Raw genomic sequence first — 22,700 nt, forward strand, 5'->3', positions numbered from 1 at the left:
CTCTTCTGTAGCTCATCAGATGAGTGTAGAGATACTCATCTCTAGATAAAACAGGGTAGGAAGGTGAGAGAGCATCACAGACTTTAGGAATCTAGCTCTTAAATCTGTGGCATAAATTTGATTGTCTTAGCCTGGAAAGAGAAAGAAACTGGGGACCAAACAGACCTGGATTCAAATCCTGGACCTGCCTTTTAAGCTGTGTGACTTGACCTCTTTCAACCCCAGTGTTCTCATGGATAAAACGGTATAATTACAGCACATGAGGTTTCTTTTCATTTTTATGACCTCTAGGACATAGAATTGGGTTAGTTATAATTCTTGATTTACAACACAATAGTCCATGCATGGCCTACTTTTATATACACATTTAGTTAGTTCTTTTAAATAATGTGGAAAGTACTGCAAACTCACTGTATTAGTCCCTTCTTGCATTGCCATAAAGAAATACCTGAGACTGGGTAATTTATAAAGAAAAAAGGTTTAATTGGCTCATGGTTCTCCAGGGTATGCAGGAAGCATGACAGCTTCTGGGGAGGCCTCAGGAAACTTACAATCATGGCGAAAGATGAAGGGGGAGCCAGCACTTCACATGACCAGAGTAGGAGGAAGAGAGAGCAAAGGCGGAGGTGCTACACTCCTTTAAATAACCAAATCTCGTGAGAACTCACTCACTATCATGAGAACAGTATCAGGGGATGATGCTAAACCGTTCATGAGAAACTGCCCCCATGATCCAATCACCTCCCCCCCAGGACCCACCTCCAACAGCTGGGGTTACAGTCCGACGTGAGCTTCGGGTGGGGACACAGACTCAAACCACATCACCGTCATGGAAACAACAGTAGGGGTTACATTCCAGCGTGAGCTTTGGGTGGGAACACAGACTCAAAGCACATCACCATCACGGAAACAACAGCAGGGGCTTTGATAACTACCTGTATCTAACTATATGGTTCCCGTATTGTACCCTAGCATGGGAATTTCATGAAGTTTAAATAAGATAACATATGTAACATGTGAAATCATCTACCAAATGATAGGTGCTCAAAAAATGTGTTTTGGGATAGTTTAAAAAAAGATTGCCTTTCCCCCTTTTTACTACATATTTGCCTTATATTCGTGTAATCTTGGAATTCTCTTCCTCTCATTTTTCCTCACCAAATTCTGTAGAGCCTCATTCCTCCCAAATAACAGAGGTTGGCTCTCTCCTAGCTAAGTTAATGTAAAGGAAAGGAATGTCCCTAAACCTAGAGTATAGACCTAATAGTAAGATGTGAGCTACATGCAGTAAGAATAGAGGTAATGAGATAACACAAACCAAGAATGTGTTATGATGCTATCAGAATGACAGTCATTCTACTATGGCTGGACTAATAGGTACCTAAACTGCTAATGAGTAAACTACATGAACTACTTTCAATTTTGCTTTTACCTACTTCCCCAACCATCTAATGGTCAAGTTCTGAAAAACTGTTTTCAGATTCCAACTGACACAATCCTTGGGGTAGGGGAATTCCCAACACCCCTTTTCTTAGGTTATACTAATTAGGGACAGAGTCTGCCTAATGGCTGCTCCCTGCCTTCTGCCTACAGTTAAAACCAAGGGCATTGGGGGAGAAAATAGAACCATTTAACTTTTTAAAATACGAGCTCATGTTTGCTTTTATTTTGGCTGTAAGAAATATTTGAAAGAGTTTGACACCACAAGTAAATGCTTAGTCAATGAGCTAGTGAACACGAGGAAGGCAACCTGCAAAGAGCTGTACTGTCAGCTGATTGTCCCTTGAAGGACTTCAGTTTCATATGATTTGTACAGCCCCAATTACCAAGTAAGAAGTCTGGAGACCTTGAAGGAGATTAGAGAGGAGAAGCCGTTCAGCCATCCTTAAGCACAGGTTTCAGTTTATGTTTAGTTAGAGACTAAAAGGAAGAGTGACAGGTTCAATCATGGACACTTCCAGCCTGTCATAAGTGAGTACAGTCCAAAAAGATCGTCTAAATGCCCCATAATAAGGAGAAGCTTGCAATGGGGAAGAACTATGTGTTGGGGTCCAAAGACTTGGGTTCAAATTATGAGTTCTGCCATTTGCTAGCTTTGTGATGGCTACAAGCCAGCATAACCTCTGATCCTCAGTGTGCTTTTCCATAAAATGCGTATTGTAATAGTAGAAACCAAGTGCTTTCTGCAGTGCAAGTTGGCCAGCTGACCAGAGTTTTGAATCTGAGACAGGAAGGTGCCGAGAGCAAATGATACCCTACCCACCTTATCATAAACCCTTAGTACCTGGAACTTCCATACTAAGACAAGTCCTTAACTGTACTTTTCCTGTAAAACAAGAAAAACCCATCTCCTGCTGCCTGCTGCCTACTTATGAGCTCTGGCTATTCAACATGTGGCCTCACTTTAGCAACATCTGAGAGCTTGTTTTACTTGCAGGCTCTTAGGCCTCACCCCAGCCCTACTAAATCAAAATCTTCAGTTTTAACAAGCTCTCCAGATGATTTTATGTGCCTTCAGGTTTGAACTCTGACACTTCTATAAACCAGACTGAAAATTAGGAGACACTTTTTGTCTGGATTCTACCACTAATGAGCTTTGAGAGCATGAGCCACTTTGGCTGGGCTGTGAGTTCTTTATCACACATGGTGAAGACAGGACTGTACCTGTGGTTTCCAAGCAAAGTGTGGAACACCCAAGGGCTTGCACAGAGGTTTCTCCCAGGCCACTGCAGGGGTAGAAAGGACAAGGAGGGGGGAGCCCAGGAGCCCTGCAGAGAGGGGCTGCTGCTCTCCACTTCAACCAGCTCCACTATACCTGTTTTATATACTGCATTTCTCATAATAATTCATTTGAGAGAAGGATTCTGTTGTTAAAAACAAAAAAGTTTGGGCCCATCACCTCTAAAATTTTATGCTGACTTGTGTCTTTCTAGTCCAAAGAAGGATAAGGCTACTTGCTGGTAGAAAGAAAGCAGTGGTTCTTCCTGGTAATCCTAGAGGCTCTGCCCTGATTCAGTTCATCAGTTCTGAAACCAGTTATTATTTACCTACAGGTCTTGGAAGCAGTGTGGGCAAGGTTTACCTTCAGGCCTCTGACTTTCTTTTGCACATAATCTTCACGACGGGCCCAGTGGACACTTGAAAACAGGACTGTGAAAGGACCCCCTCTCTTTAGGATCAAAGCGGAATGCCAGTGTCACTCTGCACTAGCCTGTCTCTTCCTGCTTCTGCTCAACCTCCTGCTGAGCTATTTCCTCCTTCTCTGATCCCTCCCTTCCTTTTCCTTCCTTCAAGCTTCGCTAAGTACTCACTATAAACAAGACTCCTTGCTAGGGCCCTTTACACACAAAGATGGATAAGATATAGTCCCAACCTGTAAGGAGACCGTGTCTAAGCCAAACTCTCTGAACTTAACCTCTTACCTAATTAAGCAGAGGTTTTCTTCTCTGGTACCAGATCTCTTTTCTTTGTGAGCCCCTGAAAGATCTGCCCAGATCCATCATCATACAGATTTCTGATCGTGGACAAACACTCATGCCAATACACTGACATATTGGCACCAAGCTGATAGCTAGGGCTATGAGGAATAGATCAAGAAGCCTGTGGAGCAGAATTATAAATTAAAGAGGATTGAGTACCCAGACTAGTGTATTAGTCTGTTTTAACACCACTATAAAGAACTACCTGAGACTGGGTTATTTATGTATTTATTTTTTAGAGACAGGTCTCACCATGTTGTCCACTGTTGCCCAGGCTGATCTCAAACTCCTGAGCTCAAGCAATCTGCCCTCCTTGGCCTCCCAAAGTGCTGGGATTATAGGTGTGAGCCACCGCACCCAGCCTGAGACTAGATAATTTATAAAGAAAAGAGGTTTAATTGACTCAACAGTTCCATATGGCTGGGGAGGCCTCAGGAAACTTACAATCATGGTGGAAGGCGAAGAGGAAGCAAGGCATGTCTTACATGGCAGCAAGAGAGAGTGAGAGGGAAACTGCCACACACTTTTAAACCATCAGATCTCTTGAGAACTCACTATCATAAGAACAGCATGGGGGAAATTGTCCCATGATCCAATCACCTCACACAAGGTCCCTACCTTTGGGTAAACACTCCCATTCTAAAAGGGAGAAATCAGTCAAAACAAAGGTGCTACAAGCTCCATGCAAATCCAAAACCCAGCAGAGCAATCATTAAATCTTAAAGCTCTAAAATAATCTCCTTTGACTCCATGTCTCACATCCAGGACACACTGATGCAAGGGGTAAGCTCCCAAGGCCTTGGGCAGCTCCACCCCTATGGCTTTGCAGGGTACAGCCCCTGTGGGTACTTTCACAGGCTGGCATTGAGTGCCTGTGACTTTTACAGATGCATGCTGCAAGCTATTGGTGGATCTACCATTCTGGGGTTTGGAGGATGGTGGCTGTCTTCTCACAGCTCTACTAGGCAGTGCCCCAGTGGGGACTCAGTGTGCAGGCTCCAACCCCACAGTTCCCCTCTACACTACCCTAGTAGAGGTTCTCCATGAGGGCTCCACCCCTCAGCAGACTTCTGCCTGGACATCCAGGTGTTTCCATACAAATTCTGAAATCTAGGCAGAGGTTCCCAAACTCTTGCCTTCTGTGCACCTACAAGCCCAACACATGTGGAAGCCACCAAGGCTTGGGGCTTGCACCTCTGAAGCAATGGCTTGAGCTATACCTTGGCCCCTTTTAGTTATGGCTGTAGCTGGAGCAGCTGGGATGCAGGGTACCATGACCTGAGGCTCCACAGAGCAGCTGGGCCCTGGGCCTGGCCCATGAAACCAATTTTCCCTCATAGGCTTCTGGGCCTGTGATGCAAGGGGCTGCCACAAAGATCTCTGAAATGCCCTGGAGACATTTTCTCCATTGTTTTGGCAATTAACATTTAGCCCCTCTTTATTTATGTGAATTTCTGCAACCATGGCTTGAATTTCTCCCCCAGAAAATGGCTTTTTTCTTTTCTACTGCATGGTCAGGCTGCAAATTTTCCAAATTTTTATTCTCTACTTCCCTTTTAAATATAAGTTCCTTGTGAATGCATATAACTGTATGCTGTTATGAGCAGCCAGGCTACATCTTGAACACTTTGCTGCTTAGAAATATCTTCCACCAGATACTCTAAATCATCCCTCTCAAGTTCAAAGTCCCACAGATCTCTAGGGCAGGGGCAAAATGCTGTCAGTCTCTTTGGTAAAGCATAGCAAAAACCTTCACTCCGGTTCCCAATAAGTTCCTCATCTCCGTCTGAGACCATCTCAGTTTGGATTTCATTGTTGATATCAGCATTTTTGTCAAAACCATTCAACAAGTCTCTAGGAAGTTCCAAACTTTCCCACATCTTCCTGTCTTCATCTGAGTCCTCCCAAACTGTTCCATTCTCTGCCCATTACCCAGTTCCAAAGCAGCTTCCACATTTTCAGATCTCTTTATGGGAGTGCCACTCCCCTGGTACCAATTTTCTGTATTAGTCCTTTTTCACACTGCTATAAAGAACTACCTGAGACTGGGTAATTAATAAAGAAAAGAGGTTTAATTGACTCACAGTTCCATGTGGCTGGGGAAGCCTTAGGAAACATGATCATGGTGGAAGGTGAAGGGGAAGCAAGGCATGTCTTACATGGCAGCAAGAGAGAGAGAGTGAGGGGGGAGCTGCCAAATATTTTTAAACCATCGGATCTCATGAGAACTCACTATCACAAGAACAGCATTGGGGAAGCTGTGCCCATGATCCAGTCACCTCCCACCAGGTCCCTTCCTCAACATGTGGGGATTACAATTTGACATGAGATATTTGGGTGGGGCCACAGAGCCAAGCCATATCAGCTAGTGAGGCATAGGATATAATACAGAAGGAATAACAGAAATCCTCTGTCAGTGGAAATGTAGGTTGTTTCCAGCTTTTTGCTATTTCAAATAATACTGTAACATAACATCATCAAACATATATTTTGATGCACATATGAGGGGACTTCAGAAAGTTCATGGAAAATGTAATTATAAACCATAACAACTAAAAATATAAACTTTACTTCTGAACATAAGCTCCATCAAGGTTAGACAGTTTTATAAGTGATTTTATCAGCCATTTAATTCATCCCTAAAAAACTGAGGGTACTGGGAATGTATCCATGTCAATACAGTCTTTTTCACATTATTAACTGAAGAAAAATGGATGCCCTTTAAAGGTATTTTAAGATTAGGAAACAGAAATGAGAAGGAGCCAAATCAGTACTGTAAGGTGGATGCCTAATGATCTCCCACAGAAACTCTTGAAAAATTGCCTTTGTTTGATGAGATGAATGAGCAGGAGCATTGTCATGGTGGAGAAGGACCCTCTGGTGAAGGTTTCCTGGACTTTTTTCTGCTAATGCTTTGGCTAAGTTTCTAAAACGCTCCCATAATAAGCAACTATTGTCATTCTTTGGCCCTCCAGAAAGTCAACAAGTAAAGTGCTTTGAGCATCCCCAAAAAACTGTTGCCATGACCTTTGCTTTTTTTTTTATTTGTATAGACAGGGTCTTGCTATGTTGCCCAGACTGGTCTCAAACTCCTGGCCTCAAGGAGTCCTCCTATCTTGGCCCCCAAAGTACTGGGATTACAGGCACGAGCCTGTACCTGGCCTACCTTTACTTTTTTTTTTTTTTTTTTGAGATGGAGTTTCATTCTTGTCACCTAGGCTGGAGTGCAATGGCCCAATCTCAGCTCACTGCAACCTCTGCCACCTGGGTTCAAGCGATCCTCCTGCCTCAGCCTCCCGAGTAGCTGGGATTACAGGTGCCCACCACCACGCCTGGCTGATTTTTGTATTTTTTGAAAAGATGAGGTTTCACCATGTTGGCCAGGCTAGTCTCAAACTCCTGACTTCAGGTGATCCACCCACCGTGGCCTCCCAAAGTGCTGGGATTACAGGTGTGAGCCACCGTTCCCGGCCAACCTTTACTCTTGACCAGTCTGCTTTGACTGGACCGGTTCCACCTCTTGGTAGCAATTGCTTTAACTGTGTTTTGTCTTCAGGATCATAATGGTAGAGCTGTTTTATCTCCTATTACAATTTCACTTATTCAAAGAAATGTTTGAAGATCTTGATCCCAAGTGTTTAAAATTTCTATTGTGTACAAGTTCTGCTCTTGTACACAGCCGATCTGAATGCAACAGTTTTGGTTCCCATTGAGTGGAAAGTTTGTTCAACTTTAATTTTTCAATCAGAATTGTGTAAGCTGAGCCAGATGAGATGTCTGTTGTGTTGCCTATTGTATCTGCTGTTAATCTTCAGTTCTCGTCAATTAGGGCATGAATGCATGAATAAGATGAATTTTTTTCTCACAAATTGATGTGGTTGAACTGCTCCTGTGGGCTTCATCTTCAACATCATCTCATCCCTCCCCTCCCCTTCTTTTTTTTTTTTTTGGTGAGACGGAGTCTTGCTTTTTCACCAGGCTGGAGTGCAGTGGCACAATCTCATCTCACTGCAACCTCTGCCTCCTGGGTTCAAGCGATTCTCTTCCCTCAGCCTCCCAAGTAGCTGCGACTACACACGCAAGCCACCATGCCCAGCTAATTTTTGTATTTTTCATAGAGACAGGGTTTCACCATGTTGGCCAAGATGGTCTTGATTTCTTGACCTCGTGATCCGCCCGCCTCGGCCTCCCAAAGTGCTGGGATTACAGGCATGAGCCACCGCGCCCGGGCCATTTCTTCTTAAAGAAGTTATCCATTTGTAAACTGCTGATTTATTTGGGACATTGTCCCCATAAACTTTTCATAAAGCATCAATGTTTTCACCATTCTTCCACTTAAGCTTTACCACAAATTTAATGTTTGTTCTTCAGCTGTAGCAGAATTCATGTTGCTCTGATAGGGGCTCTTTTCAAAGCGACCTTTCTTACTGCCTCAAACTAGATCGTATTTACATGTTACCAACAAGTTGGTATGAGTTTGTTTCAGTGCAAAAAATTTTGAGATCCATGCATATTTTTTTCACAATATGTGTTTTCCGTGAACATTTCGAAGACCCCTCATATGTTATCTCCATTGGATAAATCCTGGTGACTCCTGATTCAGAGTCTGTGCATTTTACGTTTTAGGATACGCTTTTCCCAAACTCAAATGTGTTTTCACGTATTTAAAACTAAACCTGTTCTTTTCTCCCAGACCAGACTTGTTGAGATCAGAAGGGATCCCCACTACAGAAGTGGCTCCCACGGCATCCCCTTTGTCCGGAAGTCCCAAAATGTCCACCTCTAGCAGCAAGAGCCGATATCGAAGCAAACCACGCCACCGCCGAGGGAATAGCAGAGGCAGCCATAGTGACTTTGCCTCAATCTTGAAAAACCAGCCAGCCCAGGAAAATTCACCGCATCCCTCTTACCTACACCAAGCTCAATCCCAGTACCCTTCTCTCCATCACCAAAATCCTCTGCAGCAGCAATACCAGCAGCCCCCTCCTGCCATGTCCCAGAGTCGCCATCCCAGACTCAATATTCATGGACAGGACATTGCAGCCTGCGCCAACAACCTGAGGTATTTTGGCCCAGCAGCAGCCCTGCGGAGCCCACTCAGCAACCACGCCCAGAGACAGCTGCCTGGCTCAAGCCCTGACCTCATCTCCACAGCCATGGCTGCAGATTGCTGGAGAAGTTCTGAGCCTGACAGGGGCCAGACTGGTCCCTGGGGCTGTTGCCAGGCTGACCCTTATGACCCCTGCCTTCAGTGCAGACCAGAACAGTATGGATCCTTAGACATACCCTCTGCTGAGCCAGCGGGAAGGAGCCCTGACCTTTCCAAGTCACCAGCACACAATCGTCTCTTGGAAAATGCCCAGAATTCTGAGAAAATGAAAGAAAAAGAATTCAGCAGCTGTAGGTCTGAGTCATCCCTCGGCACCACTCAGCTCATCACCCCTCCAGTGCTACCTCGAAAAACAAGGCCTCTGCAAAAGGTAAGGTGTAATGGCACGAGTAGCCTGCATCACCGCCTTCAGAGAGTGTCAGAGCCTGTCGTGTTATACACATTAGAAAGCATATGTCAAAACCATACGCTTTGTGAAAGGATAAGATAAAAGAAACATAAATAGAAACTTATTTTACTTTAAATTCGTTCTTTCCACACTACGTAAGTGATAAGCTACAGAATACACTTAAGGAACTACTGAACCAGAGGACTGAATCAAATGTAAGTATAATAATTTATGAGTAGATAACTATATATTGGGGATATGGGATGGGTGTGGTGGCTCAAGCCTATAATCCCAGCACTTCGAGGGACTGAGGCAGGTGGATCTCTTGAGGTCAGGAATTAAAGACCAGCCTGGCCAACATGGTAAAATTCCACCTCTATTAAAAAAAAAATACAAAAATTAGCCAGGTGTGGTAGCATGCACCTGTAATCCCAGCTACTTGGCAGGCTGAGGCATGAGAATTGCTTGAACCTGGGTGGTGGAGGTTGCAGTGAGCCGAGATTGCACCATTGCACTCCAGCCTGGGCGGCAGAGCAAGACTCCATCTCAAAAAAAAAAAAAGATAACTATATAGTAGGGATATGTAATCAAAATAGTTTGGAAACCACTATCCTAGCAGTCTAGTCCTGAGGGCTGTTATAGAGTAAGTTTTAGTTTAAGAAGCACAGTATTCTCTTATTCCCTCATGCAGATTCCTAGTGCACATGAACAAATCCTCCGCTTTGAGAAATCACGCAGTCAACTTGTTTAAACCGAGCATTTCCCTCCCCTATCTGAACATACAGCCTTTTAAAATTAACACCTATTAATCCCACCTGGCACTACCTTTCTTCACAATTTACTTTGGAAAACATTGCCTTAATTTTTTTTTTTTTTGAAACAGAGTCTTGCTCCGTCACCCAGGCTGGAGTGCAGTGGTGCCATCTTGGCTCACTGCAACCTCTGCCTCCCATTTTCAAGTGATTCTCCTGCCTCAGCCTCCCGAGTAGCTGGTACTACAGGCACCCGCCACCATGCCCAGCTAATTTTGTACTTTTAGTAGAGATGGGCTTTTACCATATGGGCCAGGTTGGTCTTGAACTCCGGACCTTGTGATCCACCTGCCTCGGCCTCCCAAAGTGCTGGGATTACACAGCCCACTGGGCCTGGCCCCACATTGCCTTAATTGACAAGTGTTGTCACCCAGACAGTTCTTAGTCATTGAAATCTGTTTCTCTTCTCCGTATCCACTGGCTGCCTCGGATTTGTCAGCTGGGAAGCAGACTACCAGAGCAGTTCACAGCATGGGCCTAGGAGCCAGACAGATCTCACTTTAAAGCCAGGCTCTTCCACTTAGTACCTCTATGGACCTCAGTTTCCTTGTCTATAAAATGGGTCTATTATTGGACTCTGCCTCATCGTTTGATATGAAGATTACATGCATTAATACATATAAAGCGTTTAGAACAGGGCCTGGAACGTAGCACCTTTCCAAAAGTATTAGGTCTTCTTGCTATGGGTCAAAAAATAAGATTCTGTATGAAAAGTGTTTACAGTGTGGTAGATACCCACCCAGTTCTAATTTTGGTTTCATCTCATCATCATTGTTCATCAGAAATTTAGCTGAAGGAATGAAAGGGTATGAAATGTAATGAGTATGTTTGGTCAACTAGGCATTGAGTAGAAAAGAAGCTGAAGTTGAGGGCTGTTGTCTGGGAGCTGCATTTCCCCCTCCACCTACGTTGCTGCTCCTGTACTGACTAAGCATTCCCAGAGATTAAATTGTGTTTCGGGGGCTGGGTGTGGTGGCTCACGCCTGTAATCCCAGCGCTTTGGGAGGCCGAGGCGGGCAGATCACCTGAGGTCAGGAGTTCAAGACCAGCCTGCCAACATGGTAAAACCCTGTCTCTACTAAAAATACAAAAATTAGCTGGGCATGGTGGGGTGCGCCTGTAATTCCAGCTACTCAGGAGACTGAGGCAGGAGAATCACTCGAACCCGGGAGGCGGAGTTTGCAGTGAGCCAAGATCACACCACTGCACTCCAGCCTGGGCAACAGAGCAACACTCCGTCTCAAAAACTAAGTAAATAAATAAATAAAAATTGTGTTGCAGCTGGTGCAGTTGATTTGGGCCAATCCATTCTCTGCTCTTTCTACTCCAATGGCCAGTAACTTGTATTTTTTGGTAACTTCTTTATTAAGATATAATTTGCATACCATACAGTCCTTCCTTTTAAAGTGTAGAGTTCAATGCTTTTTAGCCACAGAGTTGTGTAACTATCACCACGACCAATTTTACAACACTTTTATCACCCCAAAAACCCCACACCCTTTAGCAGTCACCCCATCCCCCAGGCTCCTTCAAATAACATGTATCTTTGAAGCTTTCTCATGCCATTTTGATACCATCTATGGGTCTTTAGCCTACAGAACACACGCCTTGTACATCGTTAGAACCTCACTCCCACAGAGCAGCTCAACTTCTCTTTACCAAAGCATAGTCCCACAGGTACTCCTAGGGTAAACTACTCATCTCAGCAGTCAGGATAACTTCATCTCTGTCTTTCCCATTAAAAAAAAAAGTATATCAGAATACAAATCGGTAAGAGTCATGATATTTTAGAACTGACTTTTAAAAAGGAAAATTATTCTCAATACCTGGTATGACTCCTTGGACCCAATTACCCACCTCACAAGCGACTAGGTAATCCAGCATATCATTATGCTGTGGCTAAGGACAGTCGATCTTAAGTGTGGCTGCTCTTCTGCCCTTGGTCTGAGATGAGTTATCTGAGAGATCACCGCAGGCAGGACACTTACCCCGCCTTCCAGATCAACCGCAGAGCCCCGGCAATCACAGGGCCCCACGTGTCCCACCCAGAGCTCCCTTGTTGCTGCCAACATGCTGACTCAATAAAAATGCATTAAGCACTTTCTTTTAATTGGCAAACAATAATTATATATATTTATAGGGATAACACCAATTTTGTATGCAGTATTGTATTAATGGAGCGAGGCATACAGTACAAACAGGATATAGTCTGACCCTCAAAAATGTCTCTCTCTAACTACGTAATAGTTAAAAAGTGATTGGTATATAAAAAGGAGGAAAGCAGTTGTTGGGCTTTGAAGATGTGAAAGATCACTTCTATGACAGAGCCTGGAACCACTAGTGACAATGGTTACAAGAGACTGCTCCCAAATCCAAGACCTCCTCTCCAACTTCCCTCCCCATCACTCACCTCTGGGCATCACCTCCCTAAGGACACAGCTAAAGTTTTACTCCCTTCTACACGTCTTTCAGCATCTAACGCAGGCCCACCATTGTGGGTACCCTGGAAACGTTGCTAAATGAATAATGAGGACACACGTGCTTAAAGATGACATTCAGCAAGCTACTACTGAATGCCTTATGACGATAATTACGTTTTTACAGGTAGTGGGGATGGGGTGAGAGAGAGTGACACTAAAATAAATAAAACTCTTTTTTTTCTTGCTCTCCTCAGAGTGGAGATGACTCCTCAGAAGAGGAAGAAGGGGAAGTAGATAGTGAAGTTGAATTTCCACGAAGACAGAGGTAAAACCGACAAACGCACACGATGGCTTTTAGTGGAGTGGGGAGAAACCCTAAGTTTGCCGCACCTGCTCTTCAACCACAGGTCATTCCCTGACAGCCACCTCACGGGGAGCTTTGAACTCCCTGCGTTCGTGTTTCCCTCTTGCCACCTTTTGGCAGTTGTCCGTGCACAGCAGATCCTAGTTCATCAGCATTTATTTTACAGCCACCTCATGATGAGGAGCTCATAGATTCGAGGTTACAATTGAGAATACAGTGGGCCATTTGTGAGATGGCCACGCTGTTTTATGGGTAATTGTATTGGTTTCTAGCGTGCCTCCTGTGTTAGTCTGCTCGGGCTTCTGTAACACAAACTGGATGCTTAAACAACAGAAATTTATTTCTCACAATTCTGGAGCTGGGGAAGTTCAAGATCAAGGTTCTAGCTTACTTAGTTCCTGATGAAGGCTCTCATCCTGGCTTGCAGACAGCCACCTGCTTGCCATTTCCCCACATGGCAGAGAGAGATCTTCCTCCTTTTAGAAGGTCACAGTCTTATTGGATTAGGCTCCCACTCCTATGACCTCGTTTAACATTAATTACCTCCTAAAGACTCTATCTAGAGGGTCTATCTAGATACAGTTAGATTGGAGGTTAGATCATAGATCTGAAATTTGAGGTAAAAATTAAAAAAAAATTAAAAATAAAAAAGATTAGAGGTTAGAGCTTCAATTGATGGATTTGGGAGGAAGACAGTTCAGTCCATAGCATTCCCTATGCCTTAGATTTTATACCTCAAGTTAAACGGGATTAGATAAGTTGAGTCCATCTTCAACCCAGCCTTAGAAATAGCTTCTAGCTTAGATAGCGATAATAATATTCCTGGTAGGAGTAAATAAGGGCCATTTCCCCTCAGTTCTAGAATAAAAGCTGCCCCTAATGTAGAGAAGATAGTTTCCCTACCAGGAGGTCTTTTCTGCCAATAGACATTCTGTTCTTGAAGAGTAATGCTCTAAGAGTCTCCCCAGGAAGGTATGTGTATCTGCCCAAAACAGGAATTCCCTACAAACCAAAGGACTCCTGGTCTTTGATAAATTATATTCCAGATCCCCACATTATGCACAAAAGTGAAATCTGTTCTCATTCTCTGCTATTCCTGGGCTCTTGGTGGCCTCTTCTTATATATCCCTGATCTGCCCCGCTGACCCTCCACCAACTCTCACCCCATCACCTGGCCTGGGCATCAGCCAGGCCTAGGCCATATGGCATAAAATCTCTTTGTACTAGGCCAGGAGCTGTGGCTCATGCCTGTAATCCCAGCACTTTGGGAGGCTGAGGCAGGTGGATCACCTGAGGTCAGGAGTTCGAGACCAGCCTGGCCAACATGGCAAAATCCTGTCTCTACTAAAAATACAAAAATAGCTGGACATGCATGTTGAAAGACAGAGCGAGGAATGGAGATAATCTCTTCCTCTTATAAGGCCACCAATCCTATCTGATTAGGACCCCACCCTTATGACTTCATTTAACTTTGTTTACCTCCTAAAAGCCCTATCTCCACATACAGTTGCACTGGGTATTAGGGCTTCAACACGGAATTTCATGGGAGATAAAAATTCAGTCCATTGTTTTAGCATTAAAAGTTCAATAGTTTCTACCTATCTTTTTAGGCTTCCTCAATAGCAGGAAAAAAAACCTAGATGATCTCTACCAACACTACGAGTGGCAGATAAGGAAAGCAGTCGTTCCTGTGATTAAGTTCTCCTGGTTCTTCTGGTTCTAGGCCCCATCGCTGTATCAGCAGCTGCCAGTCATATTCAACCTTTAGCTCTGAGAATTTCTCTGTGTCTGATGGAGAGGAGGGAAATACCAGTGACCACTCAAACAGTCCTGATGAGTTAGCTGATAAACTTGAAGACCACTTGGCGGAGAAGCTAGACGACCTGCTGTCCCAGACGCCAGAGATTCCCATTGACATATCCTCACACTCAGATGGGCTCTCTGACAAGGAGTGTGCTGTGCGCCGTGTGAAGACTCAGATGTCTCTGGGCAAGCTGTGTGTGGAGGAACGTGGCTATGAGGTGGGGGCTTCTCCCTTCTCCTCCATCACTATTTCCTTTTTTGCTTTTTAGGGTTCAAGTCTCCAGAGCCTTTACAATTTTCATTTAGTAATAAGATACAACAATGGCCTTGTATTAGTCTTTTCTCACAATGCTATAAGGATCTACCTGAGACTGGGTAATTCATGAAGAAAGAGGTTTAATTGACTCACAGTTCCACAAGCTGTACAGGAAGCATGGCTGGGAGGCCTCAGGAAGCACAGTCATGGTAGAAGGTGAAGTCGTGGTTAGATGTGAAGCAAGCATGTCTTCACATGGCGGCAGGAGAGAGAGAAAGCGAAGGGGGAAGTGCCTCTCACCTCAAAACTGTCAGATCTCATGAGAACTCACTCGCTATCATGAGAATAGCAAGGGGAAAATCTGCCCCCATGATCCAGTGACCTCCCACCAGGTGCCTTCCTCAACACTGGGAATTATAATTCAACATGAGAGTTGGGTAGGGTCACAGAGCCAAGCCATATCAAGCCTCCAAAAAGTAAGTAGAAGTACAGAGATCAACAGAGCTCCCAGAAAGGAGGGCAGAGAATGACACACACACATTGAACTGCTCAGGAAACCTTCGTGTCAAGATTTAACTCAAAATTCACCTCTTCCCACTCCCATCTCCCAACATGGTTAAAGGTCTGAGGTTAGGTCAGGTGTGGTAGATTACACCTGTAATCCTGGCACTTTGGGAGGCTGAGGTAGGAAGATCACTCTAGGGTCAGGAGTTCAAGATCAGTCTGGGCAACTTAGCAAGACCTCACTTCTACAAAAAAAATTTTATTAGCTGAGTGTGAGGGTACATCCCTGCAGTCCCAGCTACTGGGGAGGCTGAGGTGGGAGGATCTCTTGAGCCCAGGAGTTTGAGGCTGCAATGAGCTATGATCAAACCACTGCACCCTAGCCTGGGCAACAGTGAGACCCTGCCCCTGAAAAAAAAATTTTTTTTTAAAGTCTGAACCTTCCCCCTCCAGATCCTGACCCTTCCCTGGATGGTGCCTTCATAGCACATAGCACTTTCTTTCATATTCAGTACTGCCTTTGGAGAGGCAGGCTAGCATAGTGGCTGTAAGTGTGTACCCTGGAATCCGACTGCCTGAATGCAAATCATAGCATTCCACTTATTGTGGGACCCTGGGCAAGCCACTTAACCTCTCTGTAAAATGGAGATAATAATAGCGTCTGTCTCATAGGGTTATCATGAGGACTAAATGGATTAACAGATGTGTTAATAAAGTACTTACGACAGTGCCTGGGGCATAGTAAGCACTATATAAGTGGTGGTGTGGTAGGCACTGTTGTTACTGTCGTAGCCATCATCATCATCATCTTCATGTGTCTTCTTTCTCCATAAGCCCCACAAGGACAGGACCTGGTCTCATTTATCTCTGTAGTCCCCTTACCAAGCGCAGTGCCTGCTGTGTGGGAGGTGTTTGATATCTATTTACTGGGTGCTTCTAGAAATGAATTAAGGTTTTAATTTTGTCTTGCCTCTGCAGAATCCTTTGCAGTTTGAAGAACTGGACTGTGACTCTTCAGATGGGGAGTGTTCTGATGCCACAGTTAGGACCAATAAACACTACAGCTCTGCTACCTGGTAATGAAGGAACACGCATCCTGAAGGTCTCGTGACTATGCTGGCATTTCAGATCCACCCCACCCTCAGACTTGTCCCACTCTCTCCCAGCATTTCGTCTGGGAAGAGAGACTGCCCCACCTTCACCACCCCTAGAAATGAGCTGCAATAACAGGAACATGAGACTTGGCAAATCTCTGGAAAATAATATCCAAATGAAATTGAGTCTCACTGAACATTTCAATCAAGAATGGCAGGGATCTATTTTATTGACTATTCTAGCTACTGTAACATTGATATTTATTTTTGTTTGACATTTTAACACTTTGTACTGTAAAGAGTGAACTATATATGAGATAGAGAGAGATACAATAATTTCTTGCAGAAAAAAAAAAGAGATAAAAGAACAGGAAAAAAAGAAGTAAGTGGAATTTAGGAGCAACATCCTTGGGAATTTGTGGGGCCGGGAGGTATTACTGCTGCTTGAACAGGGGACCAGGTCTTTTGGCCGTAAATGACTAAAGAAGAGCCAGAGCAAGACACTGAACATTTTAGAACACAAAGAGCAGCGAAAGAAAAGCGACTCAGGCAGCTTGGGAACAGACCATACTCACTGCAACCAGCTTGTCCAGGCGGGTTACGGAAATGACCTAGGAAGTCTGGTGACCAGATACTCGCACCCAAGGTCTTCAAGGGCGTGTGCTTCTCCTGGAAGGGAAAAACAAACCAAGCTGTATCTGTGGAAGCTGGTTTCATTTTTAGATGTTTAAGCAGCCGTTGGTAGTGAGGTTTACAGATAGTGTCAAATCTTGTTTTTGGCAAATACGTCCCTATTTAGTGCTGTCACTGTCACTGCCTTGACAAATGTGCTACCTTGACCCAATGTGTTGATCTTTCATCCTCAAGTGCCATTGCCCTGTAGCTTACTTCCTTGCTGCCTGCTGACCACTTCCTGCGGAACAGAGGTTGGGGGGCAGTAGTGAGGAGGAGGAAAGGGTAAGAGAGGAAGAACACCTACAACAGTGTTAGGAAAGCAAACGTGGATTTATAAAACCCCATTCTCAGGATGACTCAGTTCAGCTACATGGAGAAGATGGAATCACCCGTCTCTGGAACCAGGTTGCTTGTCCACTTGAGTCATATTGATTCAAGCAGGAGAACAGACTTTGAAGGTAGCTGGGATGTGTGTGTGTCTGTCCAATGTCCAAGCCCAAACCACCCCTTTGTTTTTATTCACTAACTCATTCATCTTAGAAGTTTTTGTTTGTTTTTGTTGTTGCTGCTGCTGCTGTTGTTTTGAGACAGAGTTTCACTCTTGTTGCCCAGGCTAGAGTGCAATGGCACGATCTCAGCTCACTGCAACCTCCACCTCCAGGTTCAAGCGATTCTCCTGCCTAGCCTCCCGAGTTGCTGGGATTACAGGCGCCTGCCACCACACCTGGCTAATTTTTGTATTTTTAGTAGAGATGGAATTTCACCATGTTGGCCAGTCTTGTCTCAAACTCCTGACCTCAGGTGATCCACCTGCCTTGGCCTCCCAAAGTGCTGGGATTACAGCGCCCGGCCTATCTTAGAAGTCTCAATGACCACAGCGATGGCCTATCTTAGAAGTCTTAATGACTGGCTACCACTGTCAGAATAAAGGCAAAAACAAGCAACTTGCAAAAGGCAACTCCTCTCCCAGCACAATAGCATTTTTGTTCAATAAATAACTGGATTTGAACATTTGTGGAAAGAACAAGTGATGCTGAGCAGGGATAGGAAAGATTTTTACATCACCAAAAGCACGAGGTCCTGCCTGTCTCCGGGGTAGTGCGCTCTGAAAAGCATTCCAAGGTACGTCGTGGTGCCTTGGCCTTAAGGAAAATTTTATTTAGAATTTTATGTACAAATAGATGTTGACCTAATACCTGTCCCTGTCTCCAAGATAGATTACTGTCAAACAGCCTCTCTAGATTCGCTAGACTCTTTGACATTGCATCATGTTGAACCTTAGGAAATACTTGCACAGACAGCTGTTAAACCATTTCCAACGCACATGAAAATGTTGCCCCTCCTCTGGGTTTCACTGACTGCATCGGCCACAGAGGAAGGCAGGAGGGCGTTGAGAGTTCCTTTTGCTTGTTTGAGCGCTCCATTTGTTTACACTTTATATTGATACATTGATTTAAAATGTAGTACCTATGATTCATAGCTCTTAGGTAGGATGAAGGAAAATGTTTAATTTATACAGAGGACAGTATTGTTTGCATTAAATTATTCCATTTTGTAAAAATTCTGTAGCTGGACTACACGAACGACCTTAAGTTATGGCATTATTATCATTGTTATTTTATTTTATAAATATTCTCATTCTCATTTTCTGTCGATCAGAAGGTGTGATTTATGATGTAGCACAATGATTGTGTTTATTGCTAACCAGGAATGATTATGGATTTTATTATTTTAATGAAGGAATGAAAATGGAACTGCCATTTGGGAGCTCCCTGGTGTTGATCTTAGCTGTGTTCCCTAATTTTCGGTGTACAACAATCATCTAAGGATGCATGTTCTGCCCTGAAGCCCGATGGATACATTGTGATGTTGACTTGATCATGAAAGCTCCTGCGTGGGCCGATGGCCCCCAGGATGTCAAATAGTGGATGGACATATAGTTCAAAAGCTGTAAACTTTCTCAAGTTTCTTAGGAAATAAAATCATGGGACTATATTAGAAATTAAAAGAGAATTACTTAATGTCCTGAGAGGAACAGACGTAGAGGTCTGATGGATTCGTTTCAAGAACTGACAACATAGTTTGCAGTCTCCTTCCTGCCAGGCCCCTTTATCCTCCTAGTTGGGAGTAGCAGGGAGACTAAAAACCGAAATGGTATACAGTAGTCCCCTCTTATCCACAGCTTCACCCTTCATGGTTTCAGTTATGCTCAACTGCAGTCCAAAAATATTTGATGGAAAATTCCAGAAATAATTCCTAAGTTTTAAATTGCACGCCAGTCTGAGGAGCATGATGAGATCTTGCCCCTTCCTACCCTGGATGTGATCCTCCCTCTGTCCAGCACATTCATGCTGCTCATCCATTAGTCACTCGGCAGCAGTCCGGTTTTCAGATGGACTGTCTCGGTATCACAGTGCTTATGTTCAAGTACCCTCATTTAATTACTACTAGCCCCAAAGGGGAAGAGTGCTGTGCCTAATTTACGAATTAAATTTTATCACAGATATGTAAATATAGAAAAAAAAGTAGTATATATAGGGTTTGGTACTATCAGAGTTTTTAGGCATCCATTGGGGGCTTGGAACATATCCCCCACGAATAAGGGAGGACTACTGTATATCCGTGTAGGGCATGACATAAAATGCCTAGCTGTGATGTCATCCTAGAACAAGACTAAAGAACTTTAAGAAGGAGGCTTGGTCACTTAGAAGACCAAAGGCTGGAAAAATATCTTGAAAGGCCATATTTTCCATCCTCTGACTTCAGATCACACCGTACTGTAAATCTCTCATTCATTATTCCTTGGAACAGAGATGCTACAACTCTACGTCTTCTTTCTGTCCGACATAAAACACTAACACTTTTATGCAATTCCTGCCCACCTTTAGTGGCAGCAGAGAAACACGAGGGTCAGCTTCTATCTTACACCTTTCGGTAATGGTCTTCCTGAAAACCTACACCGATACCTCATAATTTTGATCAGTTTTTTTGAATTCTCATCTTGATTATCTGTTATGCTCTTGTCATACACCTTATCCGGATTAACTGTTATGAGTATGTTAGGGTTCTAGGTAGCGGCTGAATATCAGTCATTCATTGTATAGTCAAGAGTTGAATAAAGTCCATGTTGAACACGTTTTGATGAGTAGAATTGACTAGAGGTTTCAGAGAAGAATGATATCCTTAGTGGAGGTTAAAAAGGGAAATACTAGTCCTTTGCTGCCCACCTTGTGATAACCGGGAAAATCTTGAATTGATGTATGTTTCTTGGAGAACGACTCCAGTCATCTGAAGAGTGTTGAATCAAGAGCTCAGGGAAGTTATGAGCTATTCTTCAGTCCTGACAAGTGTGTTACAACAGTGCTTCCAGGAACTTCATAAGCCTATGATTTCAAGCTGCTTCATTGATGGAAAGTTTAAGCATCTTGGGATGAATGTCCATGTACAGTTAACATCTGTTTTTGACTGACTGCGAGATGATGACTTAATTTAGGTTGCAGATGAGCATTTGGTTTTGATTTCCATCTATTTCTAGATCATATCCTCTGGGTAACAATTCCTCTTAAAACTGCTTTGCAGAGGGACGGAGAAGCCTGCATCTACTTTGAAATTATAATGGACCTTACCGCCACTTAAGTTCAGACTTGTTTGCAAGATGGTGGGGAGCGCCTACTTAGAAAGATGAAGATGCTAGCTCTGTTCTAAGCCAGCATCTTCATCTAGCTACTTGAAGTTAAGATACTGTATTTTAAAATATGGGTGTCAACAAATCAATCCTTTTAGAATTAAAGAGATTTTGAGTAGGATTTAGTAAGTACTGGACATCTACTATAGAGCTTCGTCATGCTAAATTATTCCCCTCTCCTTGTCTAAGTAATAGATGTGCTGGTTTGGGGTTTTCCTGGCGCCAACCCAGACTTTTTTTTGAGGCAGGATCTCACTCTGTCACCAGGTTGGAATGCAGTGGGATGATCATGGCTCACCTCAGCCTCCTGAGTAGCTGGGAGCACAGATGTGTGCCACCATGCCCAGTTTTTTTTTTGTTTTTGTTTTTGTTTTTTTTGTAGAGATGGGGGTTTCCCTATGTTGCCCAGGCTGGTCTTGAACTCTGGGTTCTAGCAATCCTGCTTTGGCCTCCCAACGTGCTGGGATTACAAGTGTGAGCCACCACACCCAGCCTCCAGACCATTTTAAATGCCCTCTGCCACTGTGTCATATTGGCATCCTTTAAGAATAAATCATCCTTTTGATCAGATGATTTATTCTTTTTTTCCTCAATGTCCTTATGTCTAAATGTTTTTTTTCCCCCCCTTTTCTTAAAACAGTTCCACTTGAACTTCCTGGAACTGAATTCTCCAGAACATAATATTTAGAATCCATAGAATTCCTGCCCTACTTTGCAGTAGTGTGTGCTGTTTTGTTTTCTCACTGAGCCAGAAACCAAAACATTACACTACCGCTTACCATCATCTTCCACCTCCAAGACCAACATTATGTATTGAGTCCCATATGTTTCCTAGTGAGCCTAGACACAGCCTCAGAACCTCTCAACATATCACTTGGAGCAACAATTGCCACTTGATTGGAATTGCCGTTTGAGCTTGAGTTAGTCCCAATGGGAGAACGACAGGCTCGCACCAGTGTTCTCTTCTTATGGATTCACCAGTGGCCGTCAGGGGCGGTACCAGTCAAAGGGGAAAGGCACTTGCCTCTACCCACTGCCCTTTTGGATGACAATTCCAATCAAAGGAACAGCAACCACTGATGGATCCAATTCCAAAGTGTCTCTTCATTCACATCATTCAATTCTGTTGAATGAATATGTTCCTTCCTCACCTTTTATAAACAGGAAGTTCATATAAGCCCCAGTTACTTGCTTCTTTGACTCTGTGAGACTAATGTACCAAAACAATGTGACACTCTTTTCGAGACTGACTTGTACCGTCACTATGAATTTAGTGCCTTTCCAGGCAGCAAAATGTTTCTTCTTTGCTGATTTCATAGGACAAACAGCCCAAGATACTCACCCCCCCAGTGTTAGCAACCTCAGACTGGCACATTAGAATCATATTAATCTGCTCGTTTGCATGTTACAACTGATACTGCAAATGCCTATTCAAGTTGGACTGAACTAGGCTAAGCGGAGGACCTTTGTGGAACCTGGCGCATTTCTCAGGGACAGGTGGCTAAAGAGGGGAGCTCTGACTTCACTGCTCTGAGAAACAGAAGGTGGGTTAAGGCTTGTGTTAACTGTCATGTGGCCAGGGTATGATGGCAGGATTTCACAGAGCCAAGCCCTAAGCAGGTGGCAAGGCCACTGTAAGGAAGCTCCTGGCAGCATCCCAGCTCTGCTCTCCAGAGCCACTTCACAGCACTCAGGGGATCGCTGGCTCCCGGCCCCAGGCTGCTGTCCAGTGACCAGGTGGACAGGGTCCTCCAGTGGCTGCAGGCCAGAGGGAACCCCGGCCAGCACGTGCAAGCTGTTGGGAAGATGTCCCATCTTGGCCATGTCACCCCAGTGGCTCTTCACTCCAGAGTGACCACTCTCCAGACTCTGGAAGTGGGAAGACCCTCTTTGATGCTTTATTACAGTAATTTGAGCTCCTACTGATTTGGAGCAAATGAATTTCTCCTTTGTGGTTAAGTCTCCAAATGAACTCCCGTACCTGCCCCCGCTCCGATCTCCTGTAACTGTCAGTCCCCAGTTCCCAGCGTCTCTGATGCCCGCTCCCTCTCTGTGTTGAACAGCAATGGGAACAAGAACGACTATCAAAGCAAACAAATGCATGGAATTA

At 44.1% G+C, this 22,700-nt stretch overlaps 1 protein-coding gene across 12 annotated transcripts in view; it reads left to right on the forward strand.

Annotated features, from left to right (window-relative positions):
* The window catches only part of MAP3K13 (mitogen-activated protein kinase kinase kinase 13), a 195,493-nt gene that overhangs the window by 163,721 nt on the left and 9,072 nt on the right, over positions 1–22,700 (forward strand). For 11 of the 12 annotated variants that reach the window (XM_064366888.1, XM_064366887.1, XM_012457734.3 and 8 more), the window contains 4 exons: positions 8,173–8,959; positions 12,464–12,534; positions 14,297–14,594; positions 16,115–20,042. In XM_064366888.1, the coding sequence (XP_064222958.1) occupies positions 8,173–8,959; positions 12,464–12,534; positions 14,297–14,594; positions 16,115–16,216 (1,258 nt within the window). In that variant the 3' untranslated portion in view covers positions 16,217–20,042. Of the gene's footprint in view, positions 1–8,172; positions 8,960–12,463; positions 12,535–14,296; positions 14,595–16,114; positions 20,043–22,700 lie in introns of those variants that run through there. The other variant, XR_010338936.1, reaches the window with a different exon arrangement.

The sequence above is a fragment of the Aotus nancymaae genome, unplaced genomic scaffold (genome assembly GCF_030222135.1).
Source record: "Aotus nancymaae isolate 86718 unplaced genomic scaffold, 86718_ANA_hifiasm-v0.15.2.pri h1tg000067l, whole genome shotgun sequence".
Taxonomy (NCBI): Eukaryota; Metazoa; Chordata; class Mammalia; order Primates; family Aotidae; genus Aotus; species Aotus nancymaae.